This window comes from Prionailurus viverrinus, chromosome B1 (genome assembly GCF_022837055.1).
Source record: "Prionailurus viverrinus isolate Anna chromosome B1, UM_Priviv_1.0, whole genome shotgun sequence".
Lineage (NCBI taxonomy): Eukaryota > Metazoa > Chordata > Mammalia > Carnivora > Felidae > Prionailurus > Prionailurus viverrinus.
Genome location: NC_062564.1, coordinates 102,233,202 through 102,252,133, shown reverse-complemented (window position 1 = coordinate 102,252,133; position 18,932 = coordinate 102,233,202). Strand labels below are relative to the sequence as shown.

Below are 18,932 nucleotides of genomic sequence, written 5' to 3'. Positions count from 1 at the left end.
TTGCACTCTTGAGCCTTTATTTAAGGTAAAAAACACATTCACTGTTTTGTTGAGATTTTCATTTCATGGTAGCTTGTAATCATACTTAGTATAATATGACTTCTGCTTTCTTATCAGGAGGAGAAAAATTAATATTTTAAATTAGCCACTTAGATATATTATACCTTAGATACATTATACCTTGAACTTATACTTTTGTTTGCACAATATTTAATTATTTTTCCTTTTCTTTTAGAAAAAGGTGTTTCCTTGAACTTCTCAAATCTAAAAGTTTGTCTTTAGTTATCCTTGAAATAAGAAAAAATATTAAGTGCCCATTTTGGGTTTTTTCCTACCTTTTTCATGCATGTGGTTATGATCTGGATCCTTTAAATTGGTCAAATGAGTAGGAAGTAGCTAGAGCACAAGATAAATAACATGAATTAGCAATTTACTTCTTTCTGTGGTGGGAGGTATTACAGAATGCTGTATTTATATTTGAATGGTTATTTCAGGCATTATTTCAATAAACAGTTTTGGGGCTCAGTTTTATAGTTTTCATAAAGCCCTAGGTATTGCAAAACTTTAATTCCCTTGTGAAACACTTTAAATTATACTGTTACTTGGTTCTTCTTTGCTTACCATTTTTAATAACAGTTGCATGTACAAGCTTTAGATCCTCACATGGGTAAAATTTTTGTTTTTAGTGGTACTATTTCTTATATTTTTTTCTTGTGTGTTTTTTTTTTTTTTTTTTTTTGTTTAAATATACCATTTCTTAGAAATTTCTCTTACAGGTAAAACTTTTTCAGTTCCACGTATATATAAGATTCTGTATTTTCTTCCTATTTTTGTTTGGCTTTAATAAATTGTAAAAAGGAAAATCGTTATTTATTTTCTTTCTTTTTAATTTTCTAATATTAACCTTATTTTCTTTGTATAGGAAATACATTATTTGATTCATAATTCAAAAGATTCAGGAGGGTTTTCAGTAAAGCTTCCCTCCCATCCTAGTGCCCCAGGCACCCAATTTACTTCTGTGGCATTCATTGTTACTAATTTTTTGTTTTTCTTTCCAAAGATAGTTTATGCTTATAGAAATAAATGAATACATTCTTTCCCTTTTCTTCTCTTTTCTTTTCTTTTCTGTTTTGTATTTTATGTGAATAGATGATAACAGCTCATATTGTTTGCATCTTTTTTCATTTAATAATGTATCTTGGAAGTTTTTCCATGTTGAGTATGTAAAGAATTTCCTCATTATTCGTGGCTCACTGTGTAATATTTCCTTGTATAAATGTATTGTAATTTATTTAACCATTTTTAGGTTGTGGTAATTTTAGGTTGTTTGTAGGGTGTTTTTTTTTGTTTTTTTGGTTTTTTTGCCACTGCCAAAATGCTACAGTGAATGACCTTTTTATATTTATCATTTATGCATGTAAAAGTATATTACTAAGATGAATTCCTGGAAGTAGAATTGCAGGCAAAGAAGTATGCATTAGCAGTTTTGAAAAATATTACTAAGTTACCCTCCAAATCATATTGCCCATGGTAAATATGGCAGTGCCTGTTATTCTTACCCTCAAAAGTGCTTACTTCTAAATCTACTTTTTCCAAATACATATTCATATAGATGATACATTTCTTAGATTTACTTTAGTTACCAAGGTTCTTTGCAATATTTTCTTTTTAGTCAGGTCAGATACTCTCTCAGACACTTAAACTTTCCTCAATCTCCTTTAAGAAAGGCTCTTTTTCTTTTTGAATGTCTATTAAGTATCTAAGAATTATCTATGCTTTCTCTAGAATCACAGCTTTCTTTGACTCTGATGAAGAAGGTATTTTAAAATATGTCATTTATATGACATAACTCCATACTATATTTAGTTTCTCAAAAGGATGGATATAGGTTCTTGTAAAATTACTTGGAATTTAGCTAGTGGTTGGGGCGCCTGGGTGACTCAGTCTGTTGGGCGTCTGACTTTGGTTCAGGTCATGATCTCACAGCTTGTGAGTTTGAGCCCCACGTCGGTCTCTGTGCTGACAGCTCAGAGCCTGGAACCTGCTTTGGATTCTGTGTTTCCCTCTCTCTGTCTACCCCTCCCCCGCTCATGCTCTCTCTCTGTCTCAAAAATAAATAAACAATAAAAAACATTTTTTAATTAAAAAAAAAAAGAATTTAGCTAGTGGTTTAGGATAGGAACTTAAAAATTAAATCTTGTCATTTTGAGTTCATCTTGCACCTAGCAATGGGGAACACCAGGTAACGATAAAACACTATATAAGACTTTGTAAAATTGTTTCTGCTCTCTTTTCTTGGCATCTTTGTGGGACACATCTAAAGCTAACTGATGTTCTGTCTGGTATAGTCTAAATGATTTTAATGTGTATAAGTTTGTAACAAAGGCACATTTTTGGACTTCTTATGATCTCTATTTTGTGTCTGGTGGAGGAGGTAGGAAGTTTTGAGGCAGAGGAATATACATTTTAAAAGAGCACCATTGGGTGATTCTTATACAGATGATGTGAATGGCTCTTTGAGAAATACTCATTTAAAGTGTCCGTACACTAAAAGAATGTGATTTGGAGAGCTAAAAGAATCCTGAGTTCACTGAACTGTATTAGTAGTCTAGTATAGCTGCTCACTTAATAATAAACTCTTTTTATGTCATTCCTGATAGAGGATCATCTGACCTTAGTTTAAAAGCATCTAGTAATGTGGAGCATAGTATTTAAAGCCAATCTCTTCTATTAATTGAATAGCTCCAATTGTTTTAAAAACAAATTTCTCCGTATTTAGAATTGAAATTTACTTCCCTTTAATTAAATCTAGTTCTTTGAGAATAGTGACCTCATCCCATGCTCTTTTAATAAGTCTCATGAAAGTTTTTACAGTTCTTTATTTTGATTCTTAAAAACCTAATTTACTAGATCAGTTACCAATGGAGAGTATTATATTTTAAGACTTATTTAACATTTTAAAAAGTTTACAGAAACAAATTTTATGTTCTAGATATTGTCAGATATTTATCATTTTATGGTAGTATTCTTTTTCTTTTTTAGGAAAAAATCTTAGACTTGCATTTAAAAAGACATTTACTATTATTTGAATAGAAAGCAATCCAGACTAATATGGAAGAAATTTCACTTTGCTTAGGTACTTAAAAACAGCTGGATTTATATTTTCAAGGTTTTTAAGATATATTTTGCAAATTTGGTATTCTGTTAAGGTGAGGTCATCTGTCTAAACATTTCAAGAGTGTTTGTCCAGAGGTATTCCCATCCAGGAGTGCTTTTCATATGCTGATTTGAATTGTACATTTGGATTATAAAGAATACTAATTGCTGATTCCCTCCTACTGAAACTGTTTTAAACATAGATTTAAACATTTCATAACCTTAGAGATTATGTTACTCCTTTTTTTTTTTTTTTTTTTTTTAAAGATCAGTGATTGGAGGTTCACAATGTTAATAAAAGACTTGCCCAAAATCATTCAGTTTGCCTATTGGCAGAGCCAAGACTCAAACCTAGTCTTATAACTTCTCATGCTGGTGCTTTTTTTTATTAAATTGAGCTCTGACAGCTTTGTCTGAGCATAGCCAGTGACTAGAATTTCACTGCTATGTCTCTTAAACTTGATGGTCTTGAAGGCAGATGGTATGCCACACTCATCTTGGTCTGGATTATGTTCCCTAGCACAAATGTAAATGTTTCATGAATAAATGGTTTGAGTCAGCATGTTTTATTGTTGAAAGTGCTTTTATTTTTCTACTTAAAACGTATTCTGCCTGGAACAGTTAAAAAATAATTTTTTTTTTTAATTCTTTGCCCTTGTTACATTTGATGATCATCTGGGAAGCTTTTAAAATAATATGGGTATTAAGCATTGGTATTAATATTCCAATCCCTAGTGATTCTAATGTGCATCTAGAATTGATAATTATTGCTTTCTGGTAATCTAATCTTTTATATTCCTTTTTCATCAGGTATTTATTGAGCCACTACTAAATGCTAGGTGCTGTGTACTATTGTGTTACCCTCAGGGGTGCCCTTTGTGTAAAATACAGAGTGAGTGTTATGAATACACACACAGGATGCTTCTTGCCTTATGTCTTCTTCTAGCCACACATTTGTGTTTCACAGGAACGTGATTTGTTTTCTCCAGATGTTCTGTGATATATGGGTGGTGGTGGTAACAATGTAATGCTTCAGACTAATTACAATGTTCCAGATATGGTAGGACCAGTGCACAGTTCTCTAATGTTTGATTTAGATACTTCATTCTTATTCATGCAGCTTCAGTTTTTATTAGCTACTTCAGGAACCATTTCTTTTTTTTTTTTTTTTAATATATGTAATTTATTGTCAAATTGGTTTCCATACAACACCCAGTGCTCATCCCAAAAGATGCCCTCTTCAATGCCCATCACCTACCCTTCCCTCTCTCCCACCCCCCCATCAACCCTCAGTTTGTTCTCAGGTTTTTGTTTTTTTTTAATTTATTTATTTTTGAGACAGAGCGAGACAGAGCATGAACGGAAGAGGGTCAGAGAGAGAGGGAGACACAGAATCTGAAACAGGCTCCAGGCTCTGAGCACTCAGCACAGAGCCCGACGCGGGGTTCGAACTCACATACCGCGAGATCATGACCTGAGCCGAAGTCGGACGCTTAACCGACTGAGCCACCCAGGCGCCCCTTGTTCTCAGTTTTTAAGAGTCTCTTGTGCTTTGGCTCTCTCCCACTCTAGCCTCTATTTTTTTTCTTCCCCTCCCCCATGGGTTTCTATTAAGTTTCTCAGGATCCACATAAGAGTGGACAAATATGGTATCTGTCTTTCTCTGTATGGCTTATTTCACTTAGCATCACACTCTCCAGTTCCATCCACGTTGCTACAAAAGGCCATATTTCATTTTTTCTCATTGCCACGTAGTATTCCATTGTGTATATAAACCACAATTTCTTTATCCATTCATCAGTTGATGGACATTTAGGCTCTTTCCATAATTTGGCTATTATTGAGAGTGCTGCTATAAACATTGGGGTACAAGTGCCCCTGTGCATCAGTACTCCTGTATCCCTTGGGTAAATTCCTAGCAGCGCTATTGCTGGGTCATAGGGTAGGTCTATTTTTAATTTTCTGAGGAACCTCCACACTGCTTTCCAGAGCGGCTGCACCAGTTTGCATTCCCACCAACAGTGCAAGAGGGTTCCCGTTTCTCCACATCCTCTCCAGCATCTATAGTCTCCTGATTTGTTCATTTTGGCCACTCTGACTGGCGTGAGGTGATATCTGAGTGTGGTTTTGATTTGTATTTCCCTGATAAGGAGCGACGTTGAACATCTTTTCATGTGCCTGTTGGCCATCCAGATATCTTCTTTAGAAGTGTCTATTCATGTTTTCTGCCCATTTCTTCACTGGGTTATTTGTTTTTTGGGTGTGGAGTTTGATGAGCTCTTTATAGATTTTGGATACTAGCCCTTTGTCCGATATGTCATTTGCGAATATCTTTTCCCATTCCGTTGGTTGCCTTTTAGTTTTGTTGGTTGTTTCCTTTGCTGTGCAGAAGCTTTTTATCTTCATAAGGTCCCAGTAATTCATTTTTGCTTTTAGTTCCCTTGCCTTTGGGGATGTGTCAAGTAAGAGATTGCTATGGCTGAGGTCAGAGAGGTCTTTTCCTGCTTTGTCCTCTAGGGTTTGGATGGTTTCCTGTCTCACATTTAGGTCCTTTATCCATTTTGAGTTTATTTTTGTGAATGGTGTGAGAAAGTGGTCTAGTTTCAACCTTCTGCATGTTGCTGTCCAGTTCTACCAGCACCATTTGTTAAAGAGACTGTCTTTTTTCCATTGGATGTTCTTTCCTACTTTGTCAAAGATGAGTTGGCCATACGTTTGTGGGTCTAGTTCTGGGGTTTCTATTCTATTCCATTGGTCTATGTGTCTGTTTTTGTGCCAATACCATGCTGTCTTGATGATGACAGCTTTGTACTAGAGGCTAAAGTCTGGGATTGTGATGCCTCCTGCTTTGGTCTTCTTCTTCAAAATTCCTTTGGCTATTCGGGGCCTTTTGTGGTTCCATATGAATTTTAGAACTGCTTGTTCTAGTTTCGAGAAGAATGCTGGTGCAATTTTGATTGGGATTGCATTGAATGTGTAGATAGCTTTGGGTAGTATTGACATTTTGACAATATTTATTTTTCCAATCCATGAGCAGGGAATGTCTTTCCATTTCTTTAAATCTTCTTCAATTTCCTTCATAAGCTTTCTATAGTTTTCAGCATACAGATCCTTTACATCTTTGGTTAGATTTATTCCTAGGTATTTTATGCTTCTTGGTGCAATTGTGAATGGGATCAGTTTCTTTATTTGTCTTTCTGTTGCTTCATTGTTAGTATATAAGAATGCAACTGATTTCTGTACATTGATTTTGTAGCCTGCAACTTTGCTGAATTCATGTATCAGTTCTAGCAAACTTTTGGTGGAGTCTATCGGATTTTCCATGTATATATCATGTCATCTGCAAAAAGTGAAAGCTTGACTTCATCTTTGCCAATTTTGATGCTTTTGATTTCCTTTTGTTGTCTGATTGCTGATGCTAGAACTTCCAGCACTATGTTAAACAACAGCGGTGAGAGTGGGCATCCCTGTCGTGTTCCTGATCTCAGGGAAAAAGCTCTCAGTTTTTCCCCATTGAGGATGATGTTAGCTGTGGGCTTTTCATAAATGGCTTTTATGATCTTTAAGTATGTTCCTTCTATCCCGACTTTCTCAAGGGTTTTTATTAAGAAAGGGTGCTGGATTTTGTCAAAGGCCTTTTCTGCATCGATTGACAAGATCATATAGTTCTTCTCTTTTTTTGTTAATGTGATGTATCACGTTGATTGATTTGCGAATGTTGAACCACCCCTGCATCCCAGGAATGAATCCCACTTGGTCATGGTGAATAATTCTTTTTATATGCCGTTGAATTCGATTTGCTAGTATGTTATTGAGAATTTTTGCATCCATATTCATCAGGGATATTGGCCTGTAGTTCTCTTTTTTTACTGGGTCTCTGTCTGGTTTAGGAATCAAAGTAATACTGGCTTCATAGAATGAGTCTGGAAGTTTTCCTTCCCCTTCTATTTCTTGGAATAGCTTGAGAAGGATAGGTATTATCTCTGCTTTAAACGTCTGGTAGAACTCCCCTGGGAAGCCATCTGGTCCTGGACTCTTATTTGTTGCGAGATTTTTGATAACCGATTCAGTTTCTTTGCTGGTTATGGGTCTGTTCAAGCTTTCTATGTCCTCCTGATTGAGTTTTGGAAGAGTGTGGGTGTTTAGGAATTTGTCCATTTCTTCCAGGTTGTCCAATTTGTTGGCATATAATTTTTCATAGTATTCCCTGATAATTGTTTGTATCTCTGAGGGATTGGTTGTCATAATTCCATTTTCATTCATGATTTTATCTATTTGGGTCATCTCCCTTTTCTTTTTGAGAAGCCTGGCTAGAGGTTTGTCAATTTTGTTTATTTTTTCAAAAAACCAACTCTTGGTTTCGTTGATCTGCTCTACAGTTTTTTTAGATTCTATATTGTTTATTTCTGCTCTGATCTTTTTATTTCTCTCTTCTGCTGGGTTTAGGCTGCCTTTGCTGTTCTGCTTCTATTTCCTTTAGGTGTGCTGTTAGATTTTGTATTTGGGATTTTTCTTGTTTCTTGAGATAGGCCTGGATTGCAATGTATTTTTCTCTCAGGACTGCCTTCGCTGCATCCCAAAGCATTTGGTTTGTTGTATTTTCATTTTCGTTTGTTTCCATATATTTTTTAATTTCTTCTCTAATTGCCTGGTTGACCCACTCATTCGTTAGTAGGGTGTTCTTTAACCTCCATGCTTTTGGATGTTTTCCAGACTTTTTCCTGTGGTGACTTCAAGCTTCATAGCATTGTGGTCTGAAAGTATGCATGGTATAATTTCAATTCTTGTAAACTTATGAAGGGCTGTTTTGTGACCCAGTATATGATCTATCTTGGAGAATGTTCCATGTGCACTCGAGAAGAAAGTATATTCTGTTGCTTTGGGATGCAGAGTTCTAAATATGTCTGTCAAGTCCATCTGATCCACTATCTCATTCAGGGCCCTTGTTTCTTTATTGACCGTGTGTCCAGATGATCTATCCATTTCTGTAAGTGGGGTGTTAAAGTCCCCTGCAATTACCACATTCTTATCAATAAGGTTGCTTATGTTTATGAGTAATTGTTTTATATATTTGGGGGCTCCGGCATTTGGCACATAGACATTTATAATTGTTAGCTCTTCCTGATGGATAGACCCTGTAATTATTATATAATGCCCTTCTTCATCTCTTGTTACAGCCTTTAATTTAAAGTCTAGTTTGTCTGATATAAGTATGGCTACTCCAGCTTTCTTTTGGCTTCCAGTCGCATGATAAATAGTTCTCCATCCCCTCACTCTCAATCTAAAGGTGTCCTCAGGTCTAAAATGAGTCTCTTGTAGACAGCAAATAGATGGGTCTTGTTTTTTTATCCATTCTGATACCCTATGTCTTTTGGTTGGTGCATTTAATCCATTTACATTCAGTGTTGTTATAGAAAGATATGGGTTTAGAGTCATTGTGATGTCTGTATGTTTTATGCTTGTAGTGATGCCTCTGGTACTTTGTCTCACAGGGTCCCCCTTAGGATCTCTTGTAGGGCTGGTTTAGTGGTGACAAATTTCTTCAGTTTTTGTTTGTTTGGGAAGACCTTTATCTCTCCTTCTATTCTGAATGACAGACTTGCCGGATAAAGGATTCTCAGCTGCATATTCTTTCTGTCTAGCACCCTGAAAACCTCGTGCCAATTCTTTCTGGCCTGCCAAGTTTCAAAAGAGAGATCAGTCACGAGTCTTATAAGTCTCCCTTTATATGTGAGGGCACGTTTACCCCTCGCTGCTTTCAGAATTTTCTCTTTATCCTTGTATTTTGCCAGTTTCACTATGATATGTCGTGCAGAAGATCGATTCAAGTTACGTCTGAAGGGAGTTCTCTGTGCCTCTTGGATTTCAATGCCTTTTTCCTTCCCCAGTTCAGGGAAGTTCTCAGCTATAATTTCTTCAAGTACCCCTTCAGCACCTTTCCCTCTCTCTTCCTCCTCTGGGATACCAATTATGCGTATATTATTTCTTTTTAGTGTATCACTTAGTTCTCTAATTTTCCCCTCATACTCCTGGATTTTTTTATCTTTTTCTCAGCTTCCTCTTTTTCCATAACTTTATCTTCTAGTTCACCTATTCTCTCAGACTCTGCCTTTTCAATCCGAGCCGTTGTGGTTTCCATTTTGTTTTGCATTTCATTTAAAGCGCTTTTCAGCTCCTCGTGACTGTTCCTTAGTCCCTTGATCTCTGTAGCAAGAGATTCTCTGCTGTCCTCTATACTGTTTTCAAGCCCAGCGATTAATTTTATGACTATTATTCTAAATTCACTTTCTGTTATATTATTTAAATCCTTTTTGATCAGTTCATTAGCTGTTGTTATTTCCTGGAGATTTTTCTGAGGGGAGTTCTTCCGCTTGGTCATTTTGGATAGTCCCTGGCGTGGTGAGGACCTGCAGGGCACTTCCCCTGTGCTGTGGTGTATAACTGGAGTTGGTGGGCGGGACCGCAGTCAGACCTGATGTCTGCCCCCAGCCCACCGCTGGGGCCACAGTCAGACTGGTGTGTGCCTTCTCTTCCCCTCTCCTAGGGGCGGGATTCACTGTGGGGTGACGTGGCCCGTCTGGGCTACTTGCACCCTGCCAGGCTTGTGATGCTGGGGATCTGGCGTATTAGCTGGGGTGGGTAGGCAAGGTGCATGGGGGCAGGAGGGGCAGGCTTAGCTCGCTTCTCCTTAGGTGATCCACTTCAGGAGGGGCCCTGTGGCAGTGGGAGGGTGTTAGATCCGCTGCCGGAGGTTTGGCTCCGCAGAAGCACAGAGTTGGGTGTTTGCACGGAGGGAGCAAGTTCCCTGGCAGGAACTGGTTCCCTTTGGGATTTCGGCTGGGGGATGGGCGGGGGAGATGGCGCTGGCAAGCGCCTTTGTTCCCCACCAAACTGAGCTCTGTCGTCCGGGGGACTCAGCAGCTCTCCCTCCCTTTGTCCTCCAGCCTTCCCACTTTTCGAGCAGAGCTGTTAACTTATGACCTCCCAGACGCTAAGTCGCGCTTGCTGTCGGAACACAGTCCGTCAGGCCTTCGCTTTTGCCAGCCAGAGTCGGGGGCTCTGTTTGGCCGGCGAGCCACCCCTCCGCCCCGGCTCCCTCCCGCCAGTCCGTGGAGCGTGCACCGCCTCGCCCTCCTTCCTACCCTCTTCCGTGGGCCTCTCGTCTGCACTTGGCTCCGGAGACTCCATTCTGCTAGTCTTCTGGCGGTTTTCTGGGTTATTTAGGCAGGTGTAGGTGGAATCTAAGTGATCAGCAGGACGCGTGGTGAGCCCAGCGTCCTCCTATGCCGCCATCTTCCCTCTCTCCTCCAAAAATAAATAAAAATTAAAAAAAAAAAGCTGTCAATTCAGGTCTGCTTCAGTCTTTGATTAGATTTATTTTTTGACTTACCTTTCGAGTTTTATGTTGTTATTTTAGATGATTTTAAATAAATCAAACTTTTCCTATTATATGACATAATTTTAGAGCCGTATTTTTCCAGGAACAAGATTTAGTTTCAAGATAGAACCAAAACCATACCTCAGATTTAGTTAATAGTTAAAGCATACATATATAAGGGGGAAAAGTAAAATTTCTAGTATCAATATCTTTGATTTTTTCTATTAAATTATTGCTTTTATACCACCCTATTAAAACATCTAGTTGAAACAATTTGGTATTTAAGGAATCTTACATGGAATTTGACTTGCAGTGTTGTTGGGTTCTTTGTTTTTTTTTTGTTTTTTCCTAAATATGTCTTGGTACCTTGGGCACAAATAGTATCCTTATCTTATTACAGTATGTCTTATTCTGTTTGGGCTACTACTCTGTTTGTGGCTACCCACCACAGATTGGGTGTCTTAAGCACCTAAACATATATTTCTCACACTTCTGGAGGCTAGACATTCTAGGATCATGGTGCTGACAGATTCACTGTCTGTTGAGGGCCTGTCTCCTGATTCATGGTTGACTGTTTTCTTACTGTGTCCTAATACTGTACCAGGGGTGAAAGCCTCTTTTATGAGGGCACCTCACAAAGGCCCACCTCCAACTACCATCACATTGGGAATTAGGTTCAACATATTAATTTTGTGGGGATACATTTAGTTTGTAGCACAGTATGTACTATATAACATTTTCTTTTGAATCCATGTCTTCTGTCCATTATAGATACAGTGACTATTCCACAGACCACAGACCTTCCTTCTTACCAGTATTTTATGTCCAAGCATCTTTTTTTGTGTGCCCAGCATATATTTATCCTAGACTTCATTTGTCAGTATTTCTTAATTTGGAATATTCAAAGGAGTGCTCAGTGTCTATCAGTAGATGAATAAAGAAGATGTGGTGTAGGGGCGCCTGGGTGGCGCAGTCGGTTAAGCGTCCGACTTCAGCCAGGTCACGATCTCGCTGTCCGGGAGTTCGAGCCCCGCGTCAGGCTCTGGGCTGATGGCTCAGAGCCTGGAGCCTGTTTCCGATTCTGTGTCTCCCTCTCTCTCTGCCCCTCCCCCGTTCATGCTCTGTCTCTCTCTGTCCCAAAAATAAATAAACGTTGAAAAAAAAAAATTAAAAAAAAAAAAAAAAAGAAGATGTGGTGTATACATACATTTGGAATATTATTCAGTCATTAAAAAGAATGAAATCTTGCCATTTGCAGCAACATGGGTTAGATCTAGAGGGTATAGGCTAAGCAAAATAAGTCCTAGAAAGACAAATATCATGAGTTTACTCTTGTGGAATTTAAGAAACAAGCAGGAAAAAAAAAAAAAGACAAACCAGAAAACAGACTCCTAACTATAGAGAAGGTACATTGGAGGGAGTGTGAGTGAAATAGGTGATGGGGATTTTAAGAGTACACATCTTGATGAGTGCCAAGTAATACACAGAATTGTTGAATCACTATGTTAAATACCTGTAACTAATTTAACACTGTATGTTAACTATACCAGAATTAAAATGAAACACACACACACACACACACACACACACACACACACACACACACAAAGGAGTGCTTAGAAAAAGGGTAACAAAAGCAACTCATGCTCTCTTTACATCATTTTCTAGATTCCAAGTAGTCATAATGAGTGCAAGACCAGTAGCCATCCATCTCAACAATTTCAGTGATACGGAAACAACTTTTTTCTGAAGTATTATCTAGTAGTTTATAAAATTTCTCTTGTGAGAACCTCCGACCCTCTAAGGAGAAAAGAGATCTACTTTAGAATTCTTAATTTTTAAATAGGAATGACTTGTTTAACTTCTGTTTTAAGTTTTCAGCCCATTATTTTATACCTTACTAATGACATTGCATCTCTTTGAGCTCTCTTTCAACAGTTATTTTAACCAAGAACTCCAAAGTTTTGATATTGGTCAAAATCTTAACCAGAAATGGCCATTCTTTAAATTACTTTGTGTTGTGAAACTGAACTATTACAGTACTAGAATAATTGTAATTTGTGGTCCTTAGATATAGAAAAGTAACTTACTCTCACCAACTATTTCTCAGCCACATTTATCTCATGTATTAGGTGTTGGTTTCATGCTGTCATCTGAGAAATCAAGACGAGTCAATTGTCTTTGGCAGAAACCTGTATAAAGTACTGGGATTTTTTTCTTTGGTTGCTTGCTTGTTTTCTGTTTTCTTTTTTTTCTGGGTCAGTTCTGGCTCTTCACTGGAATTTCAATTTTTTTTACTTTCTGTATTTTCTATAGATTCTTTTTTGAATAGAAATCATGACCTTGATACCTTGTCCTAATTCTGGTAAAGAATATGGAAACAGGTGCTAAGACAGAAGTAGGAAAGGAAAAGTAGCAAGATTAAAGATAGACTTTAGACTTTTTCCATTTTTTTTTTTTTTTGGTGTATAGTCTTTTAATATTGAACTTCTTCTGAGTGTTTTGTTTTTACTTTTTAGGTAATGGGAATTGCAGCGATACTAGAGGTTTAGAAATTGCTATAAAGCAACGTGTTGATGATGCACTGACTTCAAAACTTCCAATGTTTTACTTGGTCAACAGACCTCATGTTAGTTTAGTACCTTCTGCATATCCACTTCAAACAAACTTGGAATATAAATCCCTGAGTCTGAATTGGGCACAGGGGGACATTTCTTTGGAGATTGTGGATGGCCTAAGTGGAAAGATCACTGAAAGGTTAGCATTTCTAATTTCTTTTAAAACCTCATATTAATAAGCAGGGCACTTGTGATGAGTACCGGGTATTATATGTAAGTGATGAATCACTAAATTGTATACCTAAAACTAATATTACACTGTGTCAACTAACTGGAATTTAAATAAAAATGAAAAAAAATAAAAAGTAAATTGTAAGAGAAAATACTGTATTTATTAGAAAAGAACATCTGTACATAAATCTGTACATAAAAAGAAAAACTGTACATACAGTTTAAACCTGTGTTGTTCAAGGATCAGCTGTATTTAGAAGTGCAAGTGTAAGGGGCCCAGAAGTTAAGCTTCACAGTAAATCTCCCTCTGTCTATGCTATAATAAAAACAAAGTCCCTCCCAAAAGCACATATAAGCAAAATAATACATTTTAATACAGTTTTTAAAATTATTGTAACTTTTTTAGGTAAAAAATTTTAAATTATGAACAATAATGAGTGTGTTATCATTGAGTGTGACTATACTAATTTAAGGAGAAAAAAAACATTTTTTTTTTTCTGATGAGAAAACAGACCTGGAGAAATTCTATAACTTACTGAAGTTACATAGTAAGTTGAATGGAGCCAGCATTCAAAATCAGTCTCCAGAACCTATATTTTTCTAAGTATCATTTCATGATTTTAAATACTTAATTTTTTTTTAAACATTTATTCATTTTTGAGAGACAGCATGAGCGGGAGAGCGGCAGAGAGAGAAGGAGACACAGAATCCGAAGCAGGCTCCAGGCTCTGAGCTGTTAGCATAGAGCCCAACCCAAGGCTCAAACTCATGAATTGTGAGATCATGATCTAAGCTGAAGTCAGATGCTTAACCAACTGAGCCACCCAGGCACACTTCATTTCATGATTTTAATTAGCACTGGAATCATATAATGTGTTTGTATTAAAAATTCATTTTCTCTTACTGAAGCTGAATTTCTGGATCTAAGGCTCAAGAATCTGTATATTTGATATGTGTTTTCAAGTATTACCTACTTACACTTAATTTTTTATTTTTTTATTTTTGAGAGCGAGAGAGACAGAGCATGAGCCAGGGAGAGCAGAGAGCGAGAGGGAGACACAGAATCCAAACTAGGCTCCAGGCTCTGAGCTTGTCCACATAGACCCCTACACGGGGTTTGAATTCAGGAACCACAAGATCATGACCTGAACTGAAGTCGGATGCTGAACCGACTGAGCCACTCAGGCGCCCCTATTACTTACTTACACTTAAATGTGAGAACTAACATACTATGTTATACTACCTTCTTGTAATAACCCTGTAGATTAGGTTGTATTGTTGCTCTTTTACAGGTAAACTGTCAAGTAGGTTAAATACCTTGTTTAAAGTCATCCAAATAGTCAGTGACACAGCTGGGATTCTGATCTGGACATTGTATTTCCAAAGCCCTTGTCTTTAGACACTATGCCTTTAGACATTTCTTTGTAACATCCCTGCCACTGATTGTCAAGCAAAGCTAAAACCCTTCTTTTCATGTGACCATAGGTTTATACTGAAGTAATGAATAATGTTAAAAGTTTAAATGCTGGGGCGCCTGGGTGGCGCAGTTGGTTAAGCGTCCGACTTCAGCCAGGTCACGATCTCGCGGTCCGTGAGTTCGAGCCCCGCGTCAGGCTCTGGGCTGATGGCTCAGAGCCTGGAGCCTGTTTCCGATTCTGTGTCTCCCTCTCTCTCTGCCCCTTCCCCGTTCATGCTCTGTCTCTCTCTGTCCCAAAAATAAATAAACGTTGAAAAAAAATTAAAAAAAAAAAGTTTAAATGCTTAATCTTGCTTTCTTTGTGAAAGATGGATTTAAATCAAGACCACATACAAATATTTCTTGGTATGAACTCAGTCAAGCATTCTGTTGATTACTTCAACTAATGTGAATTAAACTATTGTTTTGCATCATCAAAAAGTAATATCACTGTTAATTATGAACAAATTATACACATAAAAACAAAACAAATCTTCGATAAAAGACATTTAAAAATCTTTTACTGAAAACAGAAAATAATGCAACAAGACTAAAATCAACAAATATAAAATGAGCCTAATTCTTTTATTGTAGCTAAATCCTTGCCAGGTGATTACAAATGGAGAGAGCAGATGTAATCTAAATATTAGACAAAGTATAGTTCAACCTCAAAGCATTACGTAAGGCAAAGGATACTTTATCATTGAAAGGTATAATTTACAAGGAAGACAAAAACAGTTAATGGATATCTATACAACAAATAACATAATATCAAGGTTCATATAGCAGAAGTTACAGAAAAAGGAGGAAAAATTAAGATCCACCACTAGTTGAGACCATAATTGACCTCTTTCATTAGCAAATAGACAATAAGCAAGGATATAGTGGTTTTTAATAACAAAAAGATAGATTTGCTTAACTTATGAAAAAACTTTGCACCATAAAAATGTAAAATATACCTACTTTTCAAGAACCTGTAGAATATTGAAAAAAATTCATCCTGTGTTAGGCCAGAAAGAAAATTTCAAATTCTAAAAGAAGCAATGTGTAGATAGTATTTGTAATATAGTAAATCTATAAATACTAAAATCAGGATACTAGAAATTTATTGGGAAAAATACTCTTAACTTTTGGCTCAAAGAGGAAATGTAAAATGAAACTTCAGACAATTTAGAATACAAGGATATTGAAAGCATTTCATGTAAGAACTTGTAGGATATAGCTAAAGCAAAGCTGAATAGAAAATCAGTACTTCTGGGGCGCCTGGGTGGCGCAGTCGGTTAAGCGTCCAACTTCAGCCAGGTCACGGTCTCGCGGTCCGGGAGTTCAAGCCCCGCGTCAGGCTCTGGGCTGATGGCTCAGAGCCTGGAGCCAGTTTCCGATTCTGTGTCTCCCTCTCTCTCTGCCCCTCCCCTGTTCATGCTCTGTCTCTCTCTGTCCCAAAAATAAATAAACGTTGAAAAAAAAAATTAAGAAAATCAGTACTTTAAATGCTTATATCAACAAATAATGGAAATCAAGCAGAATGAAAAAAATAAATAAAAGAAATGTAAATTAAAGAGCTAGAGCACAAACAAGTTGTAAGTAATCATAAAAAGCTGATTCTGGTAAATGTCATTTATCAATCTCATTTAACAAAAAGGGAGTAATTAACAAAAATAGAAGATTGAAAGAATCCTAAAAACTTCTTTGGTCAACCATGTAAATGTATTTGAAAATCTCATGAAATGCATACATTTCTAGGAAAAAATTATTTCTATAACTTGTACAGAAGAGGGAAAAATCTAAACACTGTTTTCATAATAAAAGTTATCAAGAAGATGCCCTAACTGTTCTCAAAGAAGGCACCATTCTGCGGTGGTTCAGAGGAATTTTTTAAATCTTAAATAGTAGACATTTCCAGTGCTGTCTAAAGATAGAAAACTTCAAAATCCTTTTATGAAGCAGGTATACCACTGTACTTAAATAGGATAGAAGATTGATGCCCTCCCCTCACAAAAGTTACAGACTAAAGTTTCTTTTTTATCTGAGCAAAATTTATGTATAAAATATTAGGAAGCAGAATGTAGTAGTATATTAAAAATATATATATATTTTATACAGCAATACCAATTGGTATTTTTTCTAGGAATTTGAGGATAGTACTAACATAATAGAAATAATACCACATTAGAAATTCTTATTAAAATAATTTGTCATAATAATTGATCTAGGGAAATACCCCAAATATTCCTCTTTATAAATTCTAAGGAGGCACATAATACAGATATTCAACTATCTAGATAAAGATAATAAAAAAGGAATATTTTGATACTTTTGTTAAAGATAAAATGTGTCTTTATTAGAAGTATCATCATGATTGATGAGGAAATCTCAGAAGCATTTCCACTAACATCCAGAACAAGACATTATTGTTTACTGTTACTGCTATTTAATCTTTTACTGAAAGCATTTGGACAAGAGAAAGAAGTGAGAGGCTATAAAATATTGAAAAGAAGGAGGTAAAATTACCTTTATTTGCATATGGTGTCATTTATACCTGAAAAGCTGAAGAATCATTGGAAAAAACTACAACAAAAGGTTATCTTGGTGAAAATATTAATAAAGATTCACACAACAGATTTCATACACCAGAGGGTATGTTAACTACTGCTGTATATAAACTACCTCAAAACTTAAAATAACCAGTTATAACTGCTCACAAGTTTTTAGGTCACCTGAGCTGGATTTGGTTAAACTCCCTCATTCATCTGGAGTTAGCTCTAGGTCAATTGAAAGTCAATTTGGCTGATCTTAGAGGGATGAAGGGACTCTGGTCCATATGTTATCTCAATCTCTTGTAGATTAGTCCCAGCTGGCTCATTTGGCAGAGGATTCCCTAGAGAATGAGAACACAAACCTATGAGGCCCAGGCTCAGAACTGACACATAATCTATTCTGTTCAAAATAAGTCACAAAGCTAGACCAAATTCAAGGGGAGGAGAAATTAACCACAGTTATTGAGAGGAGAATTTGAAAAGTCACATTATAAAGAGCATGAACACAGGGAGGAAGAAAGGATTTGGGCAATTTTTGTAATCACAAGAACAGCTAATGTGAGAAGATACAACGAAGAGAGAGTTACAATAGCAAAAACTTTCATAGTCTGTGGACCCACTTTTATTAGAAACAAAAAATATATCTACATGCACATATGCAAATATGGGAGGTCATGAGAAGGGGTGTAGATATTTTACTTTTTAGTGAGTTAAATTTACATACAGTGAAATGCACTGCACAGTTTCATGATTTTTGATATTTGTATATACCTGTGTAACCATCACTCCAAAGTGCAGGACATTTTCATCAGTTCCAGAAAATATTTCTCTGCTTTTTTCCAGTCAATTTTGGTAAAACCGTTGTTTTAATTTGGATCAAAATAGATTAATTTTGCTTCAAACAATAAAATGCTCCAATGTCCATCTTCTTTAATTTTTAATGCAACACTATAGTAACTAAAACTGCAATTTAATAAAAAGAAATAAGCTTCAGAAAATAATTAAATATTCAGAACAATTTTCATGTAAATTGCATTGTACATAACTGAGAAAAATATTTGTAGATTCTGTGTTGATTTTACTCTCTACAGTGTCAACATATATCCTTGAATAATGATGAATGTTTCATTCCTTCCTACTTTAGTTCCCCATTTAAAAGTGGTGTGTCAATGGCAAGTCGGCTTTGTAAAGCTGCAATGTTAAGTCGATTTAACCTGCTTGCCAAAGAGGCTAAAAAAGAAGATTTACTTGAAGCTAGTACATACCATGCAGCAAAGGTAAGTCCTTCAAGGAATGAAAATGATTATAGAAATCAAATTTAAGACAACAAAAATGTAATTTGATGATGATACACAGCAGAAGTTGGTTGAATAGTACCTGACTATAAGGTATTGCCATGTACTGGTAAAATTCATTTTTAAATGACTGTGCCAGAAATTGGATGTGTAAATGAGTGTTGCCAGTTAAAGTAGTGACCTTAGTTGGTAGGTACATACTTTGATGATATCAGTCAAAACCTGCTTTCATATCCAGAGAAACAAAATGGTAATGAATTTTTTTTCTGTAGGTATTAACTGTGTTAACTTTAAAGGTTACGTATTTTAAAATAATACATT

General features: G+C 36.3%; 1 protein-coding gene across 4 annotated transcripts in view; it reads left to right on the top strand.

Annotated features, from left to right (window-relative positions):
• Nucleotides 1-18,932, top strand: part of ADAD1 (adenosine deaminase domain containing 1) — a 120,359-nt gene that overhangs the window by 27,807 nt on the left and 73,620 nt on the right. For all 4 annotated transcript variants that reach the window (XM_047857537.1, XM_047857534.1, XM_047857535.1 and 1 more), the window contains exons 10-11: nucleotides 13,054-13,291; nucleotides 18,461-18,593. In XM_047857537.1, coding sequence (XP_047713493.1) covers nucleotides 13,054-13,291; nucleotides 18,461-18,593 — 371 coding nt within the window. The remainder of the gene's footprint in view (nucleotides 1-13,053; nucleotides 13,292-18,460; nucleotides 18,594-18,932) is intronic.